General features: G+C 42.6%; 1 protein-coding gene across 4 annotated transcripts in view; it reads left to right on the forward strand.

Moving 5' to 3' along the window:
• The window catches only part of LOC146366210 (latent-transforming growth factor beta-binding protein 2-like), a 92703-nt gene extending 69429 nt beyond the window's left edge, over positions 1 to 23274 (forward strand). For 2 of the 4 annotated variants that reach the window (XM_084913976.1, XM_084913977.1), the window contains exons 20-41: positions 97 to 216; positions 410 to 532; positions 644 to 769; positions 887 to 1012; positions 1208 to 1333; positions 1452 to 1577; positions 2080 to 2205; positions 3167 to 3292; positions 3551 to 3670; positions 3806 to 3931; positions 5560 to 5682; positions 6324 to 6452; positions 11883 to 12011; positions 13592 to 13726; positions 14794 to 14991; positions 15091 to 15186; positions 15748 to 15876; positions 16028 to 16168; positions 16329 to 16502; positions 16666 to 16941; positions 18635 to 18784; positions 20287 to 23274. In XM_084913976.1, coding sequence (XP_084770102.1) covers positions 97 to 216; positions 410 to 532; positions 644 to 769; positions 887 to 1012; positions 1208 to 1333; positions 1452 to 1577; positions 2080 to 2205; positions 3167 to 3292; positions 3551 to 3670; positions 3806 to 3931; positions 5560 to 5682; positions 6324 to 6452; positions 11883 to 12011; positions 13592 to 13726; positions 14794 to 14991; positions 15091 to 15186; positions 15748 to 15876; positions 16028 to 16168; positions 16329 to 16502; positions 16666 to 16941; positions 18635 to 18784; positions 20287 to 20462 — 3101 coding nt within the window. In that variant the 3' untranslated portion in view covers positions 20463 to 23274. The remainder of the gene's footprint in view (positions 1 to 96; positions 217 to 409; positions 533 to 643; positions 770 to 886; positions 1013 to 1207; positions 1334 to 1451; positions 1578 to 2079; positions 2206 to 3166; positions 3293 to 3550; positions 3671 to 3805; positions 3932 to 5559; positions 5683 to 6323; positions 6453 to 11882; positions 12012 to 13591; positions 13727 to 14793; positions 14992 to 15090; positions 15187 to 15747; positions 15877 to 16027; positions 16169 to 16328; positions 16503 to 16665; positions 16942 to 18634; positions 18785 to 20286) is intronic. The other 2 variants (XM_084913978.1, XM_084913979.1) reach the window with 2 other exon arrangements.
• Positions 23275 to 23541: the final 267 nt, after the last annotated feature.

The raw sequence follows: 23541 nt of genomic DNA on the forward strand, positions 1-23541 counted from the left end.
GTTTGAACCCAGAACCTTGTATGGGGTGTCAAAGCTAAATGCTGCACCATGCTGCTGCCCTTTAAACCTAAACATCCTTCCTGTATACGTTTTCAGATATGAACGAGTGCTTGAACCAAAGCGTGTGCGGCCGTGGGCGGTGTGTCAACACCGAGGGCTCCTATACGTGCAACTGCTTCCAAGGCTACAAACTCTCACCAGACAATGTTTGCCAAGGTATATGTCAGTCAGAAGATCGGTCAGACATTATTCACACCCCATGTCAAAGTTACATCTCTGTGAGTAGTTCTCCACAGGGCAGTCGTGGAAGCCTTGCAGTACCGTTGAAGGTTTATTTTTAAAAAATTAATCTACAAAGAGTTAGAGGTTGGCTTTATTTTCTTTTTTCCCCCCTATGATTTCTCTCCAGATGTGGATGAGTGTCTGCTTCCGGGAGTCTGTCTCAAAGGCCGATGCGTCAATCTGGACGGAACCTACAGATGCAGCTGTAACCATGGCTACCAAGTCACCTCAGACAGCAAATCATGTGAAGGTCTGCAAAGGATTATCTAGAGCTGTTGGGTGTAACTCATCACCGCATACTTTTCTGCTCGTGGCGCACTCTCGACAGCAACTTACTGTCTGCAAATTATTTCCCTGCTAGATGTCAATGAGTGCGCAACTGGTAATGCCTGCCCTGCGGGAATTTGCATCAACTCTGCAGGTTCCTACACTTGCCAGAACTGCAGGCCTGGGTTTGAACCATCTGCTGACAGACTGAGATGTGAAGGTATGAAACTGGCCGCCTAATGGTTTACACTAACGTGTCGTTTTAAGGTAACACCAGTAGGCAGTGATGATATTTTTGACCACTTATGATGATATTCGCCCCTTTTTCGCTTTCCAGATGTTGATGAGTGTTCCCAGGGCGACTTGTGTCTAGGTGGGGTGTGCGCCAACACAGAGGGGTCCTACATTTGCACCAGGTGTAAGGCTGGTTACAGAGTGTCTCAAGACCAGCAGAGGTGTGAAGGTAAAAACAGTCTCCAGCTGTTTCCAGCTGTTCTCGTCATTCAGCGAAAGTCATTAGCATTGTTATGACTATTAAAGGCTTACTCAACACGTTTGAGCAGCTTGTCGTTTCCCTGTAAAATTGACTTTCCCTCGAAACTGCATTTCCTGTATGTACGGAATCTTTACACTGATATACACGGTGTGTTTTTTCCAGATATTGACGAGTGCCAGTCCCTGTCTACTTGTGTCAACGGGATCTGTCTAAACTCAGAAGGTTCTTACACCTGTGAGAACTGCCCCACGGGGTACAGAGTGTCGTTTGATGGAGAGCTCTGTGAAGGTTGGCTTATTGAAAATTACTCACTTAAATGGAGTGTTTTCTTATTTTTGAGTTTGTTGTTGTGAAAACATTGCAATCTGCCAGTGAATGTCTAAGTCCCCATATTGTTTCCTAACAGATATTGATGAGTGTGCCCTGCCCACTGCCTGCCCCCAGGGAACATGTACAAATACAGAGGGTTCGTTCACATGTGTTGTCTGTGAGCCCGGTTTTAGAGTCTCTGAGGATGGACAGCGGTGCGATGGTGAGAGTTTGTGGTGGAATGTCCTTGCTTATGTTTGCATGCTTGAGTCCAGGTGTGTGTAGATCTGGCTTTCCAAACATGCCAGACTTCACCTCTACACCTAACAGAATCTCATTTGCTCTGCAGATTTGTTTCTCAGCTGCTTTATGTTGTATGTAAATAACATGAGGTGTGGTAGCATGAACCCAAAGTCTCCTCATCTGAGGCAACAGCTCTAAAATACTTCTAGACATCACATCATAGCTGGATCCTGGACCCCTCTGGCTCTGGCACCAATCATCTGCTCCTTGCTCAACACAATGAGACACCAGCCCTCAAATAGAACAGGATGATGTCAGGCAAATATCCTGCAGATAGCTCAGCTAAAAAGATAGAGGTGTCGACATTTGTGATTCCTAGCCCTAGTGATTACCCATCTAACTGATTACCACTGGCAAGCTTTATTTATTTGAAGCCAGAGATGGTAATCTGTGCTATGATGTGCCTTTGTATCTGTGTCCAGATGTGGATGAGTGCTCAGTGGCTAACTTGTGCCCGGGTCAGCTGTGTCTGAACACTGAAGGATCGTACACCTGCAGGAGCTGTGAAGCCGGCTTTCAAGTGAATGAGGGCGGTCATTACTGTGAAGGTAAGAGGGCATCTGTACTTAAGTACCTGCCTAGAAAAGTTTGATATTTCAGTATGCTGCAAAATTGAGCCAAAGTTATAGTGGACCACAGTACAAGAGGAATGCATTAGGCCCAGAACATGATTACAGAAAATCTTTACAGCGTCTGGTAATTTTTCATGACATGATTTATGGGATAAATGCAGGGAAATGGCTGCTTTGAGGAATCCAGTAAAGTAAAGTCTGTCATGACTTCATGGGAAGCAGAACAGGAATGATTATTTAAATGGATTAAAACATGGTCTCAGTTAGCCTCATATACTTCAGTGTGTTTTTAAACAGAAGTGTGGATCTAGCCTCAGAGGAAGATCCCACCCCCCCACTGATGTATCTTAGCGCTGGGAAAAAGTCACACAGTAAAAGCCCGACTCCAAGTCAGCCTCTGATAGGATTTTAATGGATGTCTCTGATGCCATGGAAAATATTAAGGACTTAATTTGAAATGAAGTCAGCCACTCCTCTGCTTCTCACTTATTGCAGCAAACTTGCCCTGTTGAACTCACTCTGTTCACCCAAAGGCAAAAAAAAAATCGAGCCATCTCAATCACTTAACAATGGCCCGCACTATTTTCACCACAAGATATACAATCCGTACCAGCTCGAGGAATTTCGAGAGATCACATAACAGTGAGCCAGTGACTGTTTGTAGATATAGTAATTATACGCCACCTGTAATAGCTTGCTGTTTTGGATTCAGTGACTGTCCCACATACTTATCTTTCTACCCTTTTTAATAAAACACTGTCAGTGTGATCTAATAAGGAGGGCTCTGCTTACTGTACATTAGGCAGCACAGTAGGTTAAGCTGAGCTCATTAATGATTTTTAGCAGATAAGACAGTGGCAGCACAAAACGGGGCTCTATATACCTTTTTGTTCAAGATGATAACCTACAGCCAATCTTTTCTTCTTCTATCTCTTAGACATCGATGAGTGCCAGTCTCCGAGTGTTTGCCCCACAGGTGTTTGCGCCAACACAGAGGGCTCCTTCTCCTGCATGGCCTGTGATCCGGGCTTCGAGCTGGCATTTGACCGGCGCTCATGTGAAGGTACACTGAAATGGGCGGCTCGCTGCGGTCGCTCGATTTTATGATCTCGATGCAGTCATTTTCGCAGTCATCTGTTCCAATATAGTAAGTCATTACTTGCCGTCTTACATGATGCACGACTTCTCTCACATGTTCAGTGTGGTCTGGAAGTTTTTCGGTCTAGATGTCAAAACGTGGGCAAATTTGAAGTGACGCGCAGTGATTTACAGCTGGTGTGGATATGTCATGCCGGTGACGTCTGTGTGTGTGTCAAATCAGATGTGAATGAATGTGAGGACGCCAGGCTGTGTGTGGGAGGTCAATGCACAAACACCATCGGCTCCTATAGCTGCTCCTGCCCCTCTGGCATGGAGCTGGTGGATGGGACGTTCTGCAGAGGTATAAACATGCAAATGCACTATAGCTCTAAAATATGAAATTAGTGGTTAGCCGTTTCTCGTGACTTACCTCATGTTGGCATATTGACACAGCTGTGTAAATGTGCTTATGTGTATTTGTGCTTGTTTGTGACAGATATCAATGAGTGTTTAACCGCTGGAGGGATCTGTGGGGAAGGAGACTGCCTGAACACTGAGGGCTCCTACTTATGCATCTGTCCTAATGGGTATACCACCACCGATGGAAGCCCCGGCTGCCAAGGTACAGTATAGCACTGGAGCTAGAACGCTTAGAGCAGCGGGAAATCTTGATTCTCTTGGGCTTTTTGTAAATAAGTGGAGCAGACTAGGGATTGGAGCAAGTTGTTAATAAATTAATAATGGCTTTTTCAAATATTGCTTAAGTCATTTTACAGTAACATTATTGGCTTGCTTTTTTTTTTTTTTTCATTGAGTGCAGACAGGCTGTTCTCGCCATGCTCTCTTAGGAGTTGAAGCCAAGCCTGGGACACCTGGCATGGGTGCACAGGCTGTAATGGGCCATGGCCTCATCAACTATCTCAGCTCACCCTCCCTCAGCCTCAGCTTGGACAGTTTGATGTTATTCCAGCCGCACCCAGTGACCCACTGGTAGTAGCCTGATCATCAGCTAAAGGAGGGCTTTACAAGAATCTGGAGCAATTACTAAAACAATACATGAAATAACTCTGGCTAGGATGTCAGAATTGGATCAGTGTTATTTCTGGTGGGTCTTGCAATCTGGTGGAGGATGAGTTAAGTAAAAGATGTTTGGCAGTGACCTGTTCTGTCATGATATGAAGCAGGTAGGCTGGCCTCTGCGAGATGCTGGCATGGTCATGGAGTTGGCAGGATTTACTTGCAGCAGAGAACAAGGGTCACTCCTCGTGCAGGGGCGTTCTTTTGGCCTTGGAGTGCTTCAGATATCACAAACTGAGCAAGTTGCCCAACATGGATCAGGTACTTTGGCTATTCGCCACAACAAATACTGGGCCCTAATTATCCTATAAATCAGCAGTTGTCATATATTTTCTTGCAGTCTGCCATTGTGTGTACAGTGCTGACACAATAAAAGCCAGGCCCCCTTCTGACATGAGCCCGAAGGACGCGAAGAAGGGAGGACGAGGGTTTGTGAGGCCTTTCCAGACCAGCAAAAAACAGCATGAGCAATAAAAGACTGACAGCGGACTGAAACATATCTCAGCTTAATCCAAATCAACAACTTCTGCCATGGCCTTCCTGTTCCTTTCAATAAGATTTTGAAGGATTTGAATACACTCCAAAGCTATCCAGTCACAGCATATTTATGTATTTACCTAAAGTCTGGAGTGCTGCTTTTTTTCCCTCCCTATCGTTGCAATCGGGTGTTTAGCTTGTCGTCTCTGTAAGATTCATCTGATTATCAAAAGACTGGAAAAGGAAGGCAGGCATTTTCCTCAGTGATGAATTTCCTCTGGTTTCTTGCGTTTTCCCTCACCTTTCACCACAAGTCCAAGTACTGTATAAGCTATGCTGTAATGCCGCAATTATCTACCCATCTACAGCTAATCAGGAATCGAGCATTCGTTATTAATTTTAACGAGTCTGGGGGAAATGTTCTCAGCCTGAAAAGCTGAGGTAGATCTCTCTTCTGCTTTGTTTCCTGGTTGCAAGTATACCATGAAGCGCTCCAAATGGCCAGCACGCTTAGTGTTCAGATGAGCGCTTGATTACACATTCTTTTTCTGATACGAGAAGAAGCCGTGCTCCCCGTGGACTCGCTGAAGATGGAGGATCTGTGTGGATAATTGCTGTTAATCAATCTGTAAGATCTTGAGCCGCACTTTCCGCTAATTTGTCTGCTTTTCTTTCCCCACTTTTTGTCCGTCGTAGACGTGGATGAATGCAGCAAGGATGATGTGTGCATCCGAGGAAAGTGCATCAACGGCGAGGGCTCGTTCTTGTGCTTGTGCGAGGCCGGCTTCAAATTCAACACTGATACGGCTGACTGTGAGGGTAAGACTGATTAAAACTTCCTTTTGTTTTCAAGTTGTGTTTGTCACGGTTGTTATTGACCCTACCTCTGCCCAGAAGTTTCATCTGTCTGACTAAAACAACATGTCAGCTTTAGCTGTTTGATTGTCACGCTACATTAAGGCCCAAACATACGCAGTATAGCACAGTTGGATATGATTGATTATCTATAGCACGTCAGGCTCCAGTGAAAGTGTCCAAGCCTGGCTTAGAGGCTTTCCTCCGTGGTCTTGGGACTGAGGGGTGCCTGGATTACATGGCTGGAGCCCTCAGCTCCCTCTCCCCAGTGGGAAGCATGAATGACCCCATTGTGAGCAGGAGGTGTTTCTCCCTCTGGAACGTCTCCCTTTAGCTCCTTCACAAGTTCTTTGGTTGCTGTGATAATATTGTTCTTGGCCATTCCCTTTGCCTGCTGCGTTTACTGAGGACAGCTACACCACAGGCCTCCTGGCCGACTCCTGCTTTGCAGCCATTACACCGGGAGCAGAGGAGCAGTGGTGGGAATACGAGTTTGCGTGCGGGGGTGCGCGCATTTGTGTCTGATTGCACATGTGGTTACGTTTGCTCCTCTGTTTGTCGGTTACTGACAAACATCTGTCTCTCTCTCTTCTTCTTCTGTATAGACCAGAACGAGTGCAAGGAGTTTGGGAGCTCAGTCTGTGGCACCTGGCGCTGCGAGAACACCATCGGCTCTTACCGGTGCTTTGTGGGTTGCCAGCCTGGCCTTGAGGGAGAACTCGCCACAGGCTGTGGTGAGTTTTCAAAATTGCACTGTACTTAAAAAGACTAGCACGCTCAATTATGTGGAGAAAAAGAATTAAACAGGCATTTTTAGCCTGTTTTTGTGTGTAAGCAAATTTAATTGTATTGAAAGGGGGGCAATCTATTTATAGACTGTGCATGACCTAATACTTCATTACTCCATGGCTGTAGTTTAGTATTCAAATCAAGTCAGGCCCCTATTGAGGCCCTTTGAAGACAATACCGCACTGTCATTGGAAGCCAATTGTAAGGCCAGAAGCTGATAGAAGTCATTCACCTGAAAACAGAACTAATGGAGCACTCTGGCAGAGTCCCAAAGTAGAACCTGATCGCTGCAGTTCTTCTAAGAGAAGAAAGATGAGATAGTCAGGCAAGGCCAGCTTACTGTTTGTCCCCCCCCTCGTAGAGAGGCCACAGCCACAGTCACCTGGCATTGGCTGGATGGGTTTGTACTCACGCTACATCTGTGAACACAGCTAGCCAACAACAACAGGCACATGTCCATGACTTCCAGAGTCCATGAAGACTTATGTATCTCCTGGCAGGACTGAACACCTTGGGCTCAAGACATTTGCAAAGTTTGTTGCACAACAAATTGGATTTTTTTTTTTTGCTCTTTATTTTGTAATGTTGTATTGCTTGTCTTTGTCACTCTCATAGCACCATAAAACAACAAATGGGGTTTATGACCAGAAAAAAAGAAGGTCTAGATATTTTCCTCATGTTTAGAGAGGATCCAAACAGTCACTGGAGAGTGACAGGCGAAGAAGGGAAAGCAGACTGAGAGCATCAGAATGGAATGATGTGTTGGACCGTAGATTGAAGCTGTGGGTGTTTGTGGCCAATTGCGTGTGGATGTCAGCATGACTGTGTGTGTGTGTGCGCACGTCTGTGGTTAACTGTGGGGTTATTTTTGGGGTTTTTTTGGCATCCCCCCGTGTGTGTTTGTGTTGGAGAAAGAGAACCAGAGACTGTGGTGGTTGCAGAGATGCACTCAGGGCGGAGTGTGGCTTCACATGTTTTCATGACCCAAAGTTTTTATTAGACTATCAAGTGATGCTCTGGAGAGAAAATGCTGCTGCAGGCAGTGTTGACCGGTGACAGATCGTAGATCTGCCCACCACCCCTCGTCTACTACACTGATCCTGGCTATGTGTGGCTGCCTCCTCACTGCACTTTATGATCTTGTCTGTCTGGCACTGGCTAAAGAGTGCAGAGGCCTTTAGTTCAATAAGACTTGATTGAAGCCAGCTGCTCACCTCTGCTCTTTTGACTTCAGAGACAAAACACTGCTAAGCAGCTCACACAGGTTAGATTTTCATCATTGCTTGCTGTGCATTAGGGCTTAAGGACTTTGCCTGCCATGATATATGCATTTTATTTAAATCACCCCATGTGCCCTTTAGTTGCCTCTAGTGTGATGATCCCTTTTATACCTTTATTTGCCCAAAACCGTGAAATTCTTGATGCTGAAAGTGTCTTTTGAAGGAGTTGTGCAGGAATTTAGCAGAGACACCCAATCTCCAGGAGAAAGCTCATGCAGACATGTGGAGACTCCACACAGAGCTGCCTGGGTTTGGACCGCTTGGTCTGATTCCACTTCTGAGCCACTCACCCAGTTGTTAACATGTCTGACATGCTCCTGAGGAGTCCTGAGATGTGGCCTGATTACAAAATCTTCTTTTATAGTTCCACAAAACTCTATTTATCTCATCTCTATGGGTGCTTGACCATCTTTCTCCTGTTGCTATGTTGTGATGCTGTTTTCACTAGATGCTACAACAAACACTCGCACAGCTCAGCGTTGACTCACAGCCCCGGTTTGAGAACCAAGCCCTCTTACGTTTAAAATCACTCAGCGCTACACACAATAGTGGCTTGTTTCACCTCGCGAATGGAAGTTTTGGGAGATGCTGCCGTCACCTCAATAAAAAAATGTTAAAAAAAAGGATGGAGCCCAATTACTCCCGAGCATATTTTGGTGGCTTGCAAAAAGAAAATCATCAAATATTCAAGAAGAGACCAGACGTGGTAATTTGCAGTTTCTGCGAGGGGGTATTGCTTTATTTTTACTCACCCGCCTTTGAAAGAGGCAGCGGTTGTTGTTGGCTCTGCTCCCTGCGCTCATTTAGATTTAGAGGCCGTGACACAAAAAGGGAAAAACAGAGGGGCTTTTTTTTGCCAACAGCAAATGCCACCGCAACTGCGCTATAAGGTCTACGCTCAAATCTAACACGATGCCGTACATAAGTGTTTGGACGCATGTGTGTATGCGTGCTGCACATCATTGTTTTTAGCTTTAATTCACCGTCACGCTCGTAAATTCCCCCGAGCTATGCCTCGTCTTTAATAAGGCTTTTACCCAAGGGCGGAAATTGTCTGCGGTCTCACTCTTGCCAGCCTCCCACCCCTGTAAATGTATAGAAATCTGAAGACTTTAACATGTGTGTGACTCCTTGTGCAGTTGTACTTTCTTTTTAAGATGTACACTGGTCATCAGCGTAGTTAACCCAGGACCGGTTGTTGATGTAATATCTGATAAAGCCCGCAAACATGCTTCCCTGAAGGCAAATACCTCACCTTATCCTTAACCAATCATGTGTGAAATAACCTCTGCATATGGGTCCAATCAGACAAGGGGTTGCCCGGAAAACAACGGAGAAGTGTGGACTGCAGCGGGGTGACTCAACAGTCATTGATGTATCCCTGTATTCTCTTTGCCTGCCGCCATGTGCTTCAGATTAACACATGGCACAGAGACCAGTTTTTAACACTCCACCATCACCGGATCCAGGAAGCATGTCCTCCCAGGTCAGGCCGTTAGAGTAGGTTGTTTTTGGGCCCGTGCTGCCCCTTCATCTCAGCTTTTCCTATATCAGCTGAACTTTTCAGAGTCTTTCCCGCCTCACTTCTTCCCCCCAGGCAAATTACAGCGCTGCATGTGTCCTGACGTAACTGATGATCGCATGGAAAGACTAAGAAAGGCAACCCCATGTCGTGCTAGTGTGAGACTCGCTCTTGGTGGAGTTATCTCATGCTGTAATATTCATTTTTTCCACAAATCATTAGTGCTGCGATTATCAGCCTGACTCTGTCTGTGGTTGACAGACCTAAATGGCTGGTCAAGTAATGCTATCACTGAAACACTGCAAAAAGACGGGCACAGCAATGACAAAATTTCAGTTTTTGTTTTGGTCCAGATTTTCTTGTTCCTCTCAGAGATGATACTTTGAGTGCATCTCATCCCAACATGTGGTTTGCAACAGATTTTCTTCCATGTCACACACGAATGAAAATCCGCCTTCAGACACTGATTATTTCACATATTAGCAGAGAGCTTTCATCGACTTCCCTCCCCGGACCTCCCAGCTGGTCTCTGCTGTCAATTCCAACATTCCTAACTCCACTTAAGCTCTTCACACTTGAGAAAAATGTTCCTTAAACCTTGATATACAATACTTTCCCCCCCTTTAATAGAGAAACATGGCTAACTAGGCCTTTGAGATGTTATTCCCTAAAAAATTTTCAATTGTGTGCAATTCCTTAAAGTATTCAAAAGCACATCCAGTAAGTTGGCGGTTCTTAGTATGTGTCCGTCCATTTGAGCCCACAAGTCTATTCTAGCAATTTCAGTCCTCCTCAGCCCTTCCAGTGAAACATTTTACAAATGACAAAGGCAATTTTGTCTCCACAGTTTTATTAGCTGGTGGGAGACCCTGTCTCTGACCCCAGAGGCATGTTAGAGAAATGTCCAAGTCAGGACAGAAACACTGGTAGAGGATTAGTTCCCCCCAATGAGCCTGAGAAAGGAGATTTCTGCGTTGGAGGAGAGGACGGGGCCCTGGCCAAGCGTGCTGTTCAAATCAGATGGATTGCGGTTTCTCTGTCCCACTTTCTTCCCCCTTTTTTTTTTCAGCTGAAGCGGCCTGTATTAGTACTCATAGGCAAAACAGAACAGGGTTAGACAACATGTGAATGATGGCGCTTTTTACACCATAAATCATGTTGTCACGAAAGTTTAAGGTACCACTGGACTTAACATCTTGTCTTTATTACAGTTAGAGGCAGATGTATGAGAGTTTTTAGTGGAACGGATCAAAAATCATTTAAATATTCAAGATGTTGTGATTTTTTCCATGTTCAGAATGTTTTTTAATTTCAAGTTTTGTTTTGTTTTTTCCAAAACCTATTATCACTCCAGTGGAGTTACTATTAGTCATGGAAACTAATAGTTTCCATGGAAGGTTATGAAAGTTAAAAAGAAAATATTAACAAAATCAAATTACGCTTACAATAAAACACACACAGTAAAGTAGTATTCTTTAATTTCATCAGTACAATTCATATCAGTTGTGAGACCTGCCTGTTGTAATGTTTTTAACTTGATGCCTTGCAGAAAAAGTACAAGCACACTGCGCCACTTAACTTCTGGCTGTGTTTGTCACTTTTACTTTATCCAAATTGTTGATCAAGTTACCTGAATTTATATTCCAGCAACCCAAGAAGGAGGGAAACTGACCAGAGAATAATTTCATGTCACTAAAGTGTGACCATTAAGCACTGTGAGTGTTTTTTAAAACAATTATAATCAGCTTTACCCCCCTCCCTGCAGCATCAGTCTTTGGCTTCTGCTATGCCGGCGATGCCAAGAAATACTAAATCATGTATGTTAGAAATTGCAAACAAATGTTACCTTTCAAACAGCAACTGGTAGGGGGAGTCAGTGCGGTTACGAGGTCCACTGTTAACAGTTTCGACAAGCCGAACTGACATAAAGCATATAGTTTCTCTTGTGATTTTATCAACCATGTTTTATGATTTAATGCCTTGCAAACAAGAAACTACTGCAGACCCGCCAGATTCCTAACTTCCATTTCAGGCCCCCACAAAGTCCCCCTATGCTCTCAGTCCTTTCATAGTAAGAGCCTGTTTTTCAGTACATTCATTGATTAGATTGGAAAGTGGTTCATGCCAGAGAGCTGCTCTTAATGCCAGATCTGAACTCTCCAGCTGCTTGTAAAGTCTTGGTGAGTACTGAATGTTGGCTGGATGCTGCGGACTCCTCTGTCACTTCCCACTCGGCTGACACAACTAAAGAACATTCACCCGCAGCTTTCCAGACCCACATTACGCTCACTTTACACTGTGTCCATGCAGAGAGAGAGAGCGAGTCCCCATGAATCAATCCATGAGGAGCAAAGTTTGAAAAGCTTCTTAACGAATTGTCTAATCTGTACACTGTCCCTGACATGTTATGATGGCAGTGATTTCTCTTGTTATTGTACAGTCAGAATGGTAGTGGTGTTTATTTTGGAGAAAGCGGTGTAGTGTTTACGGAGGCAGTCCGAGAGTCTGTTGTGCAGAATGACACTGTAAATATTAACGCTGCGCTCACCTCTCTGCCTGCTCTCGCCTTGCAGATATTGATGAATGTGACAACGAAACCATCTGTGGGAGCAACGGCTTCTGTGAGAACACAGACGGCTCATTCCGCTGCCAGTGTGACCAAGGCTACACCAACCCTCCGGGAGATATGACCAGATGTGTCGGTGTGTAACTGCTGTCCAGAAAGTATCTGCTGTAGACAAGCTAAACTAGCCTGTTCATATAAATGTGTTTTTCAAAATTAAATACGCTATGTTGAAATATATTCCAATATAATCCATAATTCGTTGGTCAGAGTAGTAGCTATGCCTCTGTACGCCTCCATGGTGGATGTTAAATCAGACAAACAAAGATGCAGTTTAAGTGTAAGGAGTTTTATAAAGATAGTCTATGAACTGTTTAGGAAATACACTCGTTTTTATACGCAGTACCCATTTTCAGAGGCTTCAAAACCTAAATCTTAAATATGATATATTTTTTTTAATACAGATGAAAATCCTTTGCTGTCTTGACTTCCTGAGGTTTAGAACCCAGGGCCCAAATGCTGTATTTCCTCCCCGAAGATGCTCTCCTAGTTCTTTACTGCAGCCACTTTAAGCTGCTGCTTGTTTGTGGGTGTCTCTGCCTACAGTTTTGTCTTCAGCAACTAAAAAGCGTGCTCTGTTGGACTGAGACTGACTTGGTCATGAAGAATATCCTATTTCTTTCCCTTGAAAAACTCTTGCAGTATGGTTTGGAATTCATTCAACGCTGTGAAGAGCTGTCTGATTACTTTTGCGGCGTTTGGCTGAATCTGGGCAGAGAGTGTCGATTTGTACACTTCATTCATCCTGCTGCTTCACAACATCAGTTAGATGCTATAAAGTGTTTTTTTTTTAATTATTAGATATGTAAGTAATTTTGTCATGATTTACTTTAGTTGTCTTCTGTGATCTTTCAGCGCTTTTGGTGTTGCTGAGCTGGTCAGTACATTCATTCTTTTTAAAAATGCCCCAGTTTGACGATTCGCCAACTCCTAAAGTTTTTGTTTTTGCCTATTGGTGGCGTCATATTCATATTTAAACACCCTGCATCAGTTTCAGCGATTATGTCTGCTTCATTTTTCATGGAATAAGAATGGAGCAGGCCTCTCCTGGACATGAACCTGCTTGTCAATTGTCCAATTACTTTTGAGCCTCTGAAAATGAGGGACTGGGCATAAAAATGGGTGTAATTCCTAAACAATCGATGCAGCAGTTTTGTTAAACTTCTTCAGTTAAAGTTGGAACCTCAGTCACATCTTAACTGTTTGCTTTAAACACTGCAGCGGTATACTGAGACAAAACTACAAAAATTGTATCTTTGTCCAAAAAATTATGAAACTAACTGTTAATAGTCATTCTGAACCACTTCCACGTATGCACTCTCATAGTCTAAATCTTAAAAGTACATCTTTTGTGTACAAATCTGCAAATGAAAGACTTTCTAACGCATACACTGTTAACACTCATTTGACAAATGTCTGGTAAAAACTACATCCTCCAGCTGAGAATTTATATGACTGGTTATTAAATAAAAATTGACATTTATCATCTATTTGTAAAAAGTCAGATAGATAGATAGATAGATAGTATATGTAAGATAGTTTTATAAAGAAATGCATGAAGGACTTTTCTTTCATTTGAATATCAAGTACTCTTCTGACAACCGTGTGCATGTTCCCGATCCTTTACTGACCTAAAGCTTCCTCTCCTGCTTTTCTCAGACGTGAATGAGTGCGAGATGAGCTTGGCGCTGTGTGGGGAGGCCCTGTGTGAGAACTTCGATGGCAGCTTCCTGTGCATCTGCCCCAACGACAATGAGGAATTTGATCCCCGCACCAGCCAGTGCCGTTCCATGGGTAATAGAGCAGGACTAGAACTCATAGTGACTCACAGGACTAAATTCTCAATCCCGTCATTGGGAGACGAAGTTTTCCCTGATTTAATGAGCCGTCTCTCATTATCCAAACAAGGGCGACTAGGTGGACATGGCTTACTCCACGTCTCTTAGAGTATCTTTTGACCTGCGTGTTTCCTTTTTTTTTCTTTACAGGCTGGGGTTATGGTTGGGTGGGTTTCCCGCAAAAATTTGTATTAGCCTAATCCGCCAGACAAACGATGAAGTAACTTCTCGATCGGAGCCAAGCAAATGCCCTGGGGCTTTAGTTACCGTAAACCCATTTCCCCACCAAGACAAACAGGGATAAGGTGTAGCTATTAGCAATTAGAGCTAAAGACACATTGCTCTGTGCTCTTGTGCTAAAATAATCGGAAAGTGCAGAGGTTAAAGATATGCAATGCAGTGTAATTTCAGGATGACTAAAGCCTTTTGAGTCATGGAAATATCATCACATTCCCAGTTTGATAGGCACATGTGTACACAAATTGGGGGTATTTACATTATTAAGCTACGTGCCCTCAGCGGGGATGTTTTTTCTTCTGCCTGGGCTCTAAACCCCAGTTATGCCTTTGTGTACCTTTCTGCCACATTCCACTGTTTGCTTTCGACGTGTGTTAATCAATCATGTGAGACTGAATGGTGTGTTGACTCACATGCCAGTGTTTCCATTTGGCTAAGCCAGCAGCTTAACGGTGAAATGCCTGAGCCCATGCCTTTGGACAAATGAGCAGGCTCAGCAGTGGCAGGCGAGGGTAATGCACTACCTGCTGAAGGGATGTGGACGGATGAAAGAGCGGAGGCCCTTCGACACTGTTACGGTGTGATGATGTGCACCTCAAGGTTAGGATTTATTGTAACTTTAGCTTCCTGGAGAGCTCATCTGTGTAGTGAGGTATGACTTCAAAAAGCTGTATCAGAGAGCATTTTTCCTTCCTCAAACACTAGACCGTGACTAAATCCACAGATGCTTTCACGACCGTGATCTCTGACATCCCCTCACCTGCTTTATTCTTTGTTCACCTACAGCTGAGAAGGACACCAAACCCATTCCTGCATTCCCCACCTCGGCAGAGGAGAGGAGGGAGTGCTATTATAATCTGAATGACGCAAACTTCTGCGACAACGTCTTGTCTCACAACACCACCAAGCAGGAGTGCTGCTGCACGGCTGGAGCAGGCTGGGGCGACAACTGTGAAATCCATGCCTGTCCCGTCCTAGGAAGTGGTACAACAAGAGCTTTATTATCGGAATAAAGTGAACATATTGTAATATTAGAACAGCATTTTTCTGTGTTTTGTTAATCTGCTTGTCTTTGTTTTTCAGATGATTACAAACAGCTGTGCCCTTACGGCAGTGGATTACTACCCTTGCCTGTTTCCTCTGTACAAAGTTTTGGAGATGAGCAACGGGCTTACATAGGTACACACTCTTCGCTTGTAAATGCTACCTCGTTTTGTAGATTTTCCCTGTTTTAACCCCTCAGCTGTTAAAGCACGATGGGGTTTTGTTCTCACACTGGGGTTGGGCATGCAGCATGGACTCCCAAGTTTGCAAATGTGATAACTCGAGAAAGACACCAGGTTAAATAATGGAGGCCTTGATCTGAAGTTTAAGATCAGAAGTCAAGTATTCTGAAAATCTTGTGCAATAACTTGAGAAGGAAGTCAGGATTTTCAAATGTATACAATAAGTGCATCAGGGGTTAGGACTGGCTGTCAACAGCATTTTTAATGGCACAAAAAGGTGAAATGTTTTATTTTCACCTGCAGCAACTTTTAAAGCCAGATGGACCGGCCTCATGGTAAACGTGCCTCGATACCTGAGTATTTACTGTAATTGCAGCTTTTTAAAAAAGAAGCGAATGACAGTTCTAGCACAGTGCCAGTGCTTTTAGAAACAGGGTCCGGATTTGAAACTTTTTCAGCTCACACATCGCAACGTGACGCACATGACGCAGCTCTCTCTGTCTTTGCCCCTTAGATGCAAATGAATGTGAGATTTTTGGGCCCGACATCTGTAAGAATGGGCAGTGTTCAAATCTCTTTTCTACGTATACTTGCTACTGTCGCTCCGGCTTCTTCTACGATAACATCCGGCTTGAGTGTGTGGGTAAGAAAGTCTTTTTTTTTATTACCTATTATGTATGGTGTATGTATAAATGTATGATCTCATTCGTGGTCTGCTTTGTGTTACCATGCTAATGTGCTAAAATGCAATGATTTTGGTGACGTCTGAGTCTCTTTGCACTAATTGTTTTAAGATTATGATGAGTGCGCATTTGGAAATGTCTGCGAGAACGGGGTGTGTGTGAACACGGCCGGGTCATTCAACTGTTTCTGCAGTCCTCCGTTGGTTCTCGACAGCACACGGCGACGCTGCATTGATCTCAACACCACAGAGGGTGTGACACACACACACAAACCGATTCAATTTTTTTTTTTGACAATTTATTCTTCTTGGATATTCAAAGAAAAAGTATAACTTGGTTAGCTGACTCTTAAAGTGATATTTTTCCGATTCTCTTATTTTTTCTGTTAAACCCTTCGCATTGTACATCCCAGAAGTTGTGGACTCAGAAGATGACGTGCACGTGGATATTTGCTGGCAGCAACTCGAGGGCGACAACGTGTGTGCCAAACCGCTATCAGATCGCAGAACTACATACACTGAGTGTTGCTGCCTGCACGGTGTTGCCTGGAGTGAACACTGTGCCCTCTGTCCCAGGAAAGACTCTGGTGAGAAGCAGGAATCAGATAAGATAGTGATTTTTTAGTTTCATAGTGAATCTATGTACCATGTTCATAGCATAGCATATTCATACAGTAATGATTTTGTAATTTTCCATTTGATTTCAAAAGTAAATGATCATTTCTATCCCTTGTTTGCTGTTGTGTACAGCTGACTATGCAGTAATGTGCAACGTAAGAGGAAGTTCAGATAGTCTGCGAGAGCGAATAGGATATGAGTACGGTGTTGAGGGGATAGATGACCCTGCAGAACATTTTGGCCCTCCATACTGGGATCATTACGGCGGTGCTGGTGGACCCTATGATATTTCTGAAGGTGAGAACTACTACGGCGTTCAACAGCCACCCCTCCACGTCCCCGTCCGGGTCCGGGTACCCAGTGTGCAGCCGAGAGAGTACCAGCCGCAGCGAGTGGATCCATATGCTGGTGACTATATGCATGCAGTTTTGTTCTGTTTTAGTAGTTTAACATAATATTTCATAAGCTTATCAGGTATAGGCAAATATACCTACTTGGGATTCAAAGTAGCTTTAATATATACAGCAGCTACAGTACTGTGCAAAAGTCTTGAGCCACACCCTGCTTTCTTTATGTTTTGCTAGGAAATCAGTACATCAGTTTATTAAATTGTGCAAACATACATGGATATATATATATAGCATATTAGGCAGAAACTTAGCAGCTTGTACCATTCTAACAAGCCTGAAAGTCAGTATTTAGTATGAGCACCTCTATTCTTGAACACAGCCTGAACTCTCTTACACAGCTTTCTTGTAATTGCTTAAGTAGTCTTCAGGAATAGTTCTCCAGGCTTTTTGAAGGACATTCAAAGCTCTTCTTTGGATGTTGGCTCATACTTGTTAAGCATCATGACAAGATGATCCCACACCGCTTCAATAATGTTGAGCTCTTGGCTCTGGGGAGATCAATGCCTGACAGTATTCCATTCTGTGTTTTTCTATCCAGGTATGTTTTTACTGTATTGGCAGTGTGTTTAGGATTATTGTCATGCTTAAGAATGAAGCTGTTTCCAATCAAACCAGATAGTATTGCATGGTGGATCAAATCTGATCCATTGTTCATAATTCTAACAGTTGTGACAAGATCTCAAGATGATCACAGATCCCTGTAGACACTCACTGCTGTACCTCTCTACTGTCATCTCCTTTGTACATTTTGACAAGTTGAACCAAAAATTTCTAATTTGGATTCTTTACTCCATAAGACCTGTTATCTCTGATTATCAGCCCAATCACTGTGTCATTTTGGATACTTCAGCCATTTCTCCTTCTTTCCCTTCCTTAAGAATGACCTTTTGATAGCCACCCTTTGAATGAGACCTTTCCTGATAAGGCTTCATTGAGAAATTTGTCCAATTTCTTAAAGACGTAGCTTACAAACACACTTCATCTGCTGTAGATATTTCTTTTGTTTTAAAGACACACCGCACACCATTCCAATATATGTCAGTTTTTCATCTAATAGCTCTTTGTAAATCAACTTGTTGGTGCAATTACAATACAATTTTATGCTGTCAAACATCATTATATTTAAAATTTTATGCAGATTCAATAACAGAAATTAGAGCAAATTATGTGTTGTTGAAAAGGTTAATAGTAGCAAAATGGCTGAAGAAATGATCTAAAATTGGTTCTTTGCTAAGTTGTCTCTTAAGTGTAGACACAACACTAGTTCATCCCTCGAGTTTGGTGCTTTTTTAATCTTGAATGATCGATGGATCAGTGTTAAATGGCTTAAACATTGCTGAGAAAATGGTCAAGGACTGGGGTGAAAATGAGTGAAAAAGCAGCCAATGTCCAAAGAAAAACTTTGAAAGACCTTTAAAAGTCTGGAAAACTGTAGCTCAAGTACAAGATACAAGTCTGGCTCCTTAGAACTAGGATGTAAAGAAATGACGGGTGGCTCAAAACTTTTATACAGCAACGTATAAGCCAGAATATTTTATGTTAGTTTTGTGAACAAGGATATCAAATGACCCATTAGTGGACTGGATGTCCTAACAGGTCAACTGACGTCTAGCATTATGAGAGTTTGAAAATATTTTCTTTAAATAAATGTTGCAACAATATCATGTCTGTCTGTATATTTGTCCAATCAGAACGCTATGAAGGTTTTGAAGGTCTCCGGGCGGAGGAATGTGGAATCCTGAATGGGTGTGAAAACGGTCGCTGCGTTCGAGTGCGAGAGGGCTACACCTGCGACTGCTTAGACGGTTATGAACTTGATCTAGACAAGATGGCCTGCATAGGTGGGTTTTTCCTGCAGCATCTTTAGGGGCCTTCTCAGTAGGCTGCCCACATTTAGATCATGTTTTCCTAATAAAGAATGTTCAGGGGCTTCCTTGGATCAATAGGAGAATCAGTCACTTCATATAACATCATATCTCATTTAAAAATATGGTGCTGAATCTTGAAAACAAACCAGTGAACTCTGCTTTCATGTTTCAACCTTTGGAGCCAGTAGGTTAACTCTTCATGCAGTAAATCTTTGCCCTCAAGGAGAAGCTTTAAATTTAACAACCTTGCATTAACTTATGTTTTATGGGAAACTAATGAAAGCCGTGTATTCCACAAAACCATCGTGTTACCCTTTGGTTTGACATTCCCTGGTTGTACACTGCCAAGAGCAAGGAGGCCTTGAATCTTAGCCATTTGTGTGTTACATGAGATACTTTTTTTTAAATGTACTTTGTTTGTTTTGTAAGAAAACAGAGTCTGTCTTTTTGTAATGAAATTCTATGATTGCAAGATTGTGTCCGCTACAGGCTTATCGACTTCAAGGTTAGCCAGTTTTCCCAAGAAAAGTCATTGAAAACCGTGGAAACATGTGGGAGCTATGCAACTCATGCCCTGCCTCCTTTTATAAATCTCACCGCTAGCGTTTCCCCAGCAGAACATGACATAAACACAAAGAGGGTCATTTGAGATTGACTGCTATGAAATGACAATCAGACCTCCCATGCTGGAAAAGAGAAAGAACAACCTGTTGAAGGCCAAAAGGAAACACAATCCAGTGGATTGTTAATTTTACCATCATTCTTAGAAGTCCGGCTCTCAAGATGGCTGGGAAATGGAGTGCAGATCCTGTCCAGCTGACACGCAACATGACGGCATGTTTGATTAAAGATATATGAGATTCTATGCAACACGTTTATCGTGTTGAGGGAAAGTACCTCCAACAGCAAACCTTTGTGAAAGTAATTAAAACACTTGTGTTGGTCACTTGTTGAGCAGCTACGGCTGAGGAGATAGGATGAGCTGTCTGCTTATCAGAAGGTTGGTGGTTTGATCCCCACCTCCTCCAGTCCACATATTGAGTGTCCTTGGCAGGAAGCTGAACCCCAAATTACCCCTGATGCATTCACTGATTTGTGTACTGTATGATGTGAGTCGAACAATACTTCAAGAGAAAGGCAAGCACCTAATCCTCACATTTGAGAACTATTAGCTGTTTGATTTATTTTCTTGAAAAACAAGTAATTAGCAAAAGTATTTTCATGTGTTTAAATCATAGTTTCTGATGTGATCATTTATCACGATGAAAAGTTAGAACAGAACTCAAATTTGTTGGAGTTTAACATGGAAAGGACGGGAAAGGAAAGGAAAGCAAGGAGAGGAAAGGACAGGAAAGGGAAGGAAAGGGAAGAATTATAATTTTGAGGTGACCCCTCAGCAGCAGATGTGTCATAGGCAGCTTTTCCTTCTTGGATTCTCCCTGCTGACTAACTCATGCTGTGTCCTTTCTCCTCAGACATAAACGAGTGTGAGGACATCAGCGACAAAGTGCCTTTGTGTCAGAACGGGGAGTGCACAAACACAGAGGGATCGTACAAATGCACCTGCTTGCCGGGCTTCGTGGCCTCCGCCAAGCCACACAAATGCATCCCGGCGATCCCAGAGTCTAGGCTTAGGGAGGCAGGAAACTGAGTATGTTGGAGTGCCGGCTTCTCTGCCCATTTTCCCCCAGGGCTTGACTCTAAACCTCCAATAGTAATGCTGAAACGTCCAGTCTCGTTTCCCTACATACCACACGCACACATACTGACACATGTACATATAGAAAACACACACTTGCATTCAGCACAGGATGCATTTATATCCCCCTCACACACATTCAAGAGGACCAGGAATTGTGCAGTGAATGTATTACATGGGATTTAGCATTTTCCAAATATCCATTTGCCTTAAAGGGATTTTCTGGACTTTTTTATTCAGTAAGCCCAGGCAATTTGATATGCAGATATATATATTTCCACTTTATTTTCTCTATCACCTTCTCTTTTTGTGTGTTATTTATTTCATTTACATGACGGGCCTCTGCTAACTAAGAAAGCAAAATATTTCAGATGGCGTACTTGATTCGTCTCGTTTTACTTGTCTCGGTAATTGATGTCAGAGACAGTGTGGGGAAATAATAAATGTATTTTGTAAAAGAAGGAATGTCATCAGAAATCAGCCATACTGTATATCGGGATGCTCATCACTGTCAAACCTCTCATCAATTTCTCAGTCTCAATTACATTGGACTAAACAGAAATTCAACACGGAACTTTTCCCACAGCTGTCTTTCTTTAAGATGACCTACAAGCTGCCGTTGAAGAAGCTCTGGACTGAGAACTGGGAGGTCAAAGCAGCGAAGCTTCCATAATACCAGCTTCACCCTTTATGTGGGCATGGAGAGACTGTAGATGTATAAGATGATCTGTGTGACACACGGAAAGCATTGTGATGTACTCTCACTGACCAGATCATTAGGTGTACCTTGCTAGTACTGGTTTGGGCCCCCTTTTGCCTTCAGAACTGCCTTAATTATTTGTGGCATAGATTTAACAAGGTCCTGGAAACATTCAGCAGAGATTTTGATCAGTTTAAGTACAGTGATCTCATTTTCATGTTGAAGAAACCAGTTTGAGATGATTAGAACTTTGTGACACAGAGTATTTTCCTGCTGGATGCAGCCATCTGAAGATGGGTACACAGTGGTCATAAAGGGATGGACATGATCAGCAACAATACTTTGGTAGACTTATTGGTACTAATGAGCCCAGGTGGGATCTCTGCTTATCCTCCTGAGACCCAGCTTGTTCATTTATATCCTCTGTAGTGGACAAACAAATCACAAAAAAAGTTAAACTAAAAGATTTTTTTTTTCTCTCAGTTCTCAGGAGTAGAAATGTGCCAAGAAAATATCCCTCACACCATTACACCACCACCACTAGAACCAATGATCCATGCTTTCATGTTGATTATTCCAAATTCTGACCCAGCCATCTAAATGTCATAGCAGAAACGGAGACTCATCAGACCAGGCAGCGTTTTTCCAATCTTTGTTTGTCCAATTTTGGTGAACCTGACAGAACTAGCGCCCAGTCTGGTCGTTTGCTGCTGTAGCCAATCTGATTCAAAGTTTAACATGTACATAGACCCTTCTTCTAAAACCTACAGATGGTCATGTGGGAAAAATCTCAGCAGCATCTGATGCGTACTTTGATCTTCATCAACTCGTTATGACCAGGTCTACTTACTAAAATGTAGAGTCGCTGCCATGTAATTGGCTGATTAGCGAGTTCCATTAAGGAGCAGATAAACAGTTGTACCTAATGAAATGGACAGTGAGCGTATATAACCTGTCTTCTTATGTTTGACTCCATTTTCATGCGATATCAGCAGCAATGTAGGAAAACAGTACCTTTCTTATTAACAGTATTAAGCTTGTTTTACAGTAGACGATCACAGCATTGATTCTCTTTGTTGGCTTTGAAAGTGTGCGACGGCAAATTTGTTTCATGCAACCACATCAAACAGGCAAAAGGATTTCTTTTTCCACACATAACATATTTGGAATTCGAATCTCACATCCAGACACTTCCCATGTCTGCATCTCTGAACACATGTAAAGACAAAGGCTTCATTTGTTGGAGAGGTTTGGTATATTTTGTACAGATCTAGTACTATGTATTATTTTTGTTATATATTCTCTCATTGCATTATAGCACAACAAATATTTTGTTCGACATAAAACATAAAACGTAAGAAATATCTGTCATTATAGCTTTTTGTAGATTTATATGTCTGTAAAAATGTTTTTTAAAGCATTTCTTTTTATGTATGAGGAGAGTGGCTGACACTGTACCAGAGGAACTGTGTGAATACCCTGCCCTGTGGAGCAGACAATGAATTATATTTTTTGGAAGTGGCAGCACTGTTCTAATTACAGACATTCTGACTCCTCCATTGCAAAGACGATGCTTTTGGAAGGCGAGCACCCACTTCTGCACATCACAACTTTACAGCTAAATATTAGTCGTTGTGAGCTTTAGTCTCTGGTGGATCCTTATGTCATGAATGTATCATAGACAGTATCAGCTTTCTGGTTTCTGAGTAACCACACGTGCCTTGTAGTCTTGTATATTCAGGATGAAATTGCAGCAACACAGAAACATTAAAGTCTAATTCAGAGTCTGGAGGATGACTAAATTTTGCCATTAGCCTATAAACCTACAGTTGTATAAATATTTTGTGTTGTTTTCTACATCCACTATTCTCTTCTGGTTAAATCATCACCTGAACCATAACTTTAAGATTTAAAAGAACTAAAAGAATATTTAAAATCTTTCAAAACCACAAATAACCTGAGATAAATGTAAAGCTGTGGTCAGTGGAAACATCATGCTCATTCATTTTGTTTACCTCTTGACTGTAATCACTATCAGTCATCAAAATAAAACATAAAAAAAGATCTACACGTTTGATAATTTACTTTGACAAATAGCACCCAACGCACATTGCATTCACCATGTGTATACGCGCAGAGTGATTTGGGGAGTTTACTGGGATAAAACAAGAACAGTAAGTTTGTTTTAGTATGCAATATACAAATGATGATCATTAAAGTCATTAGGGCTTATTGCTACACAAAGCTGTGAGGTTCCCAAACAGTGTGGTTAAAGTATCTACACCAATCATGGGCATATTATTTTGTAATCATGATATGTTTGGTGGTAAT

Source organism: Perissodus microlepis, chromosome 19 (assembly GCF_051167445.1).
Source record: "Perissodus microlepis isolate ML-2025 ecotype Zambia chromosome 19, ASM5116744v1, whole genome shotgun sequence".
Taxonomy (NCBI): Eukaryota; Metazoa; Chordata; class Actinopteri; order Cichliformes; family Cichlidae; genus Perissodus; species Perissodus microlepis.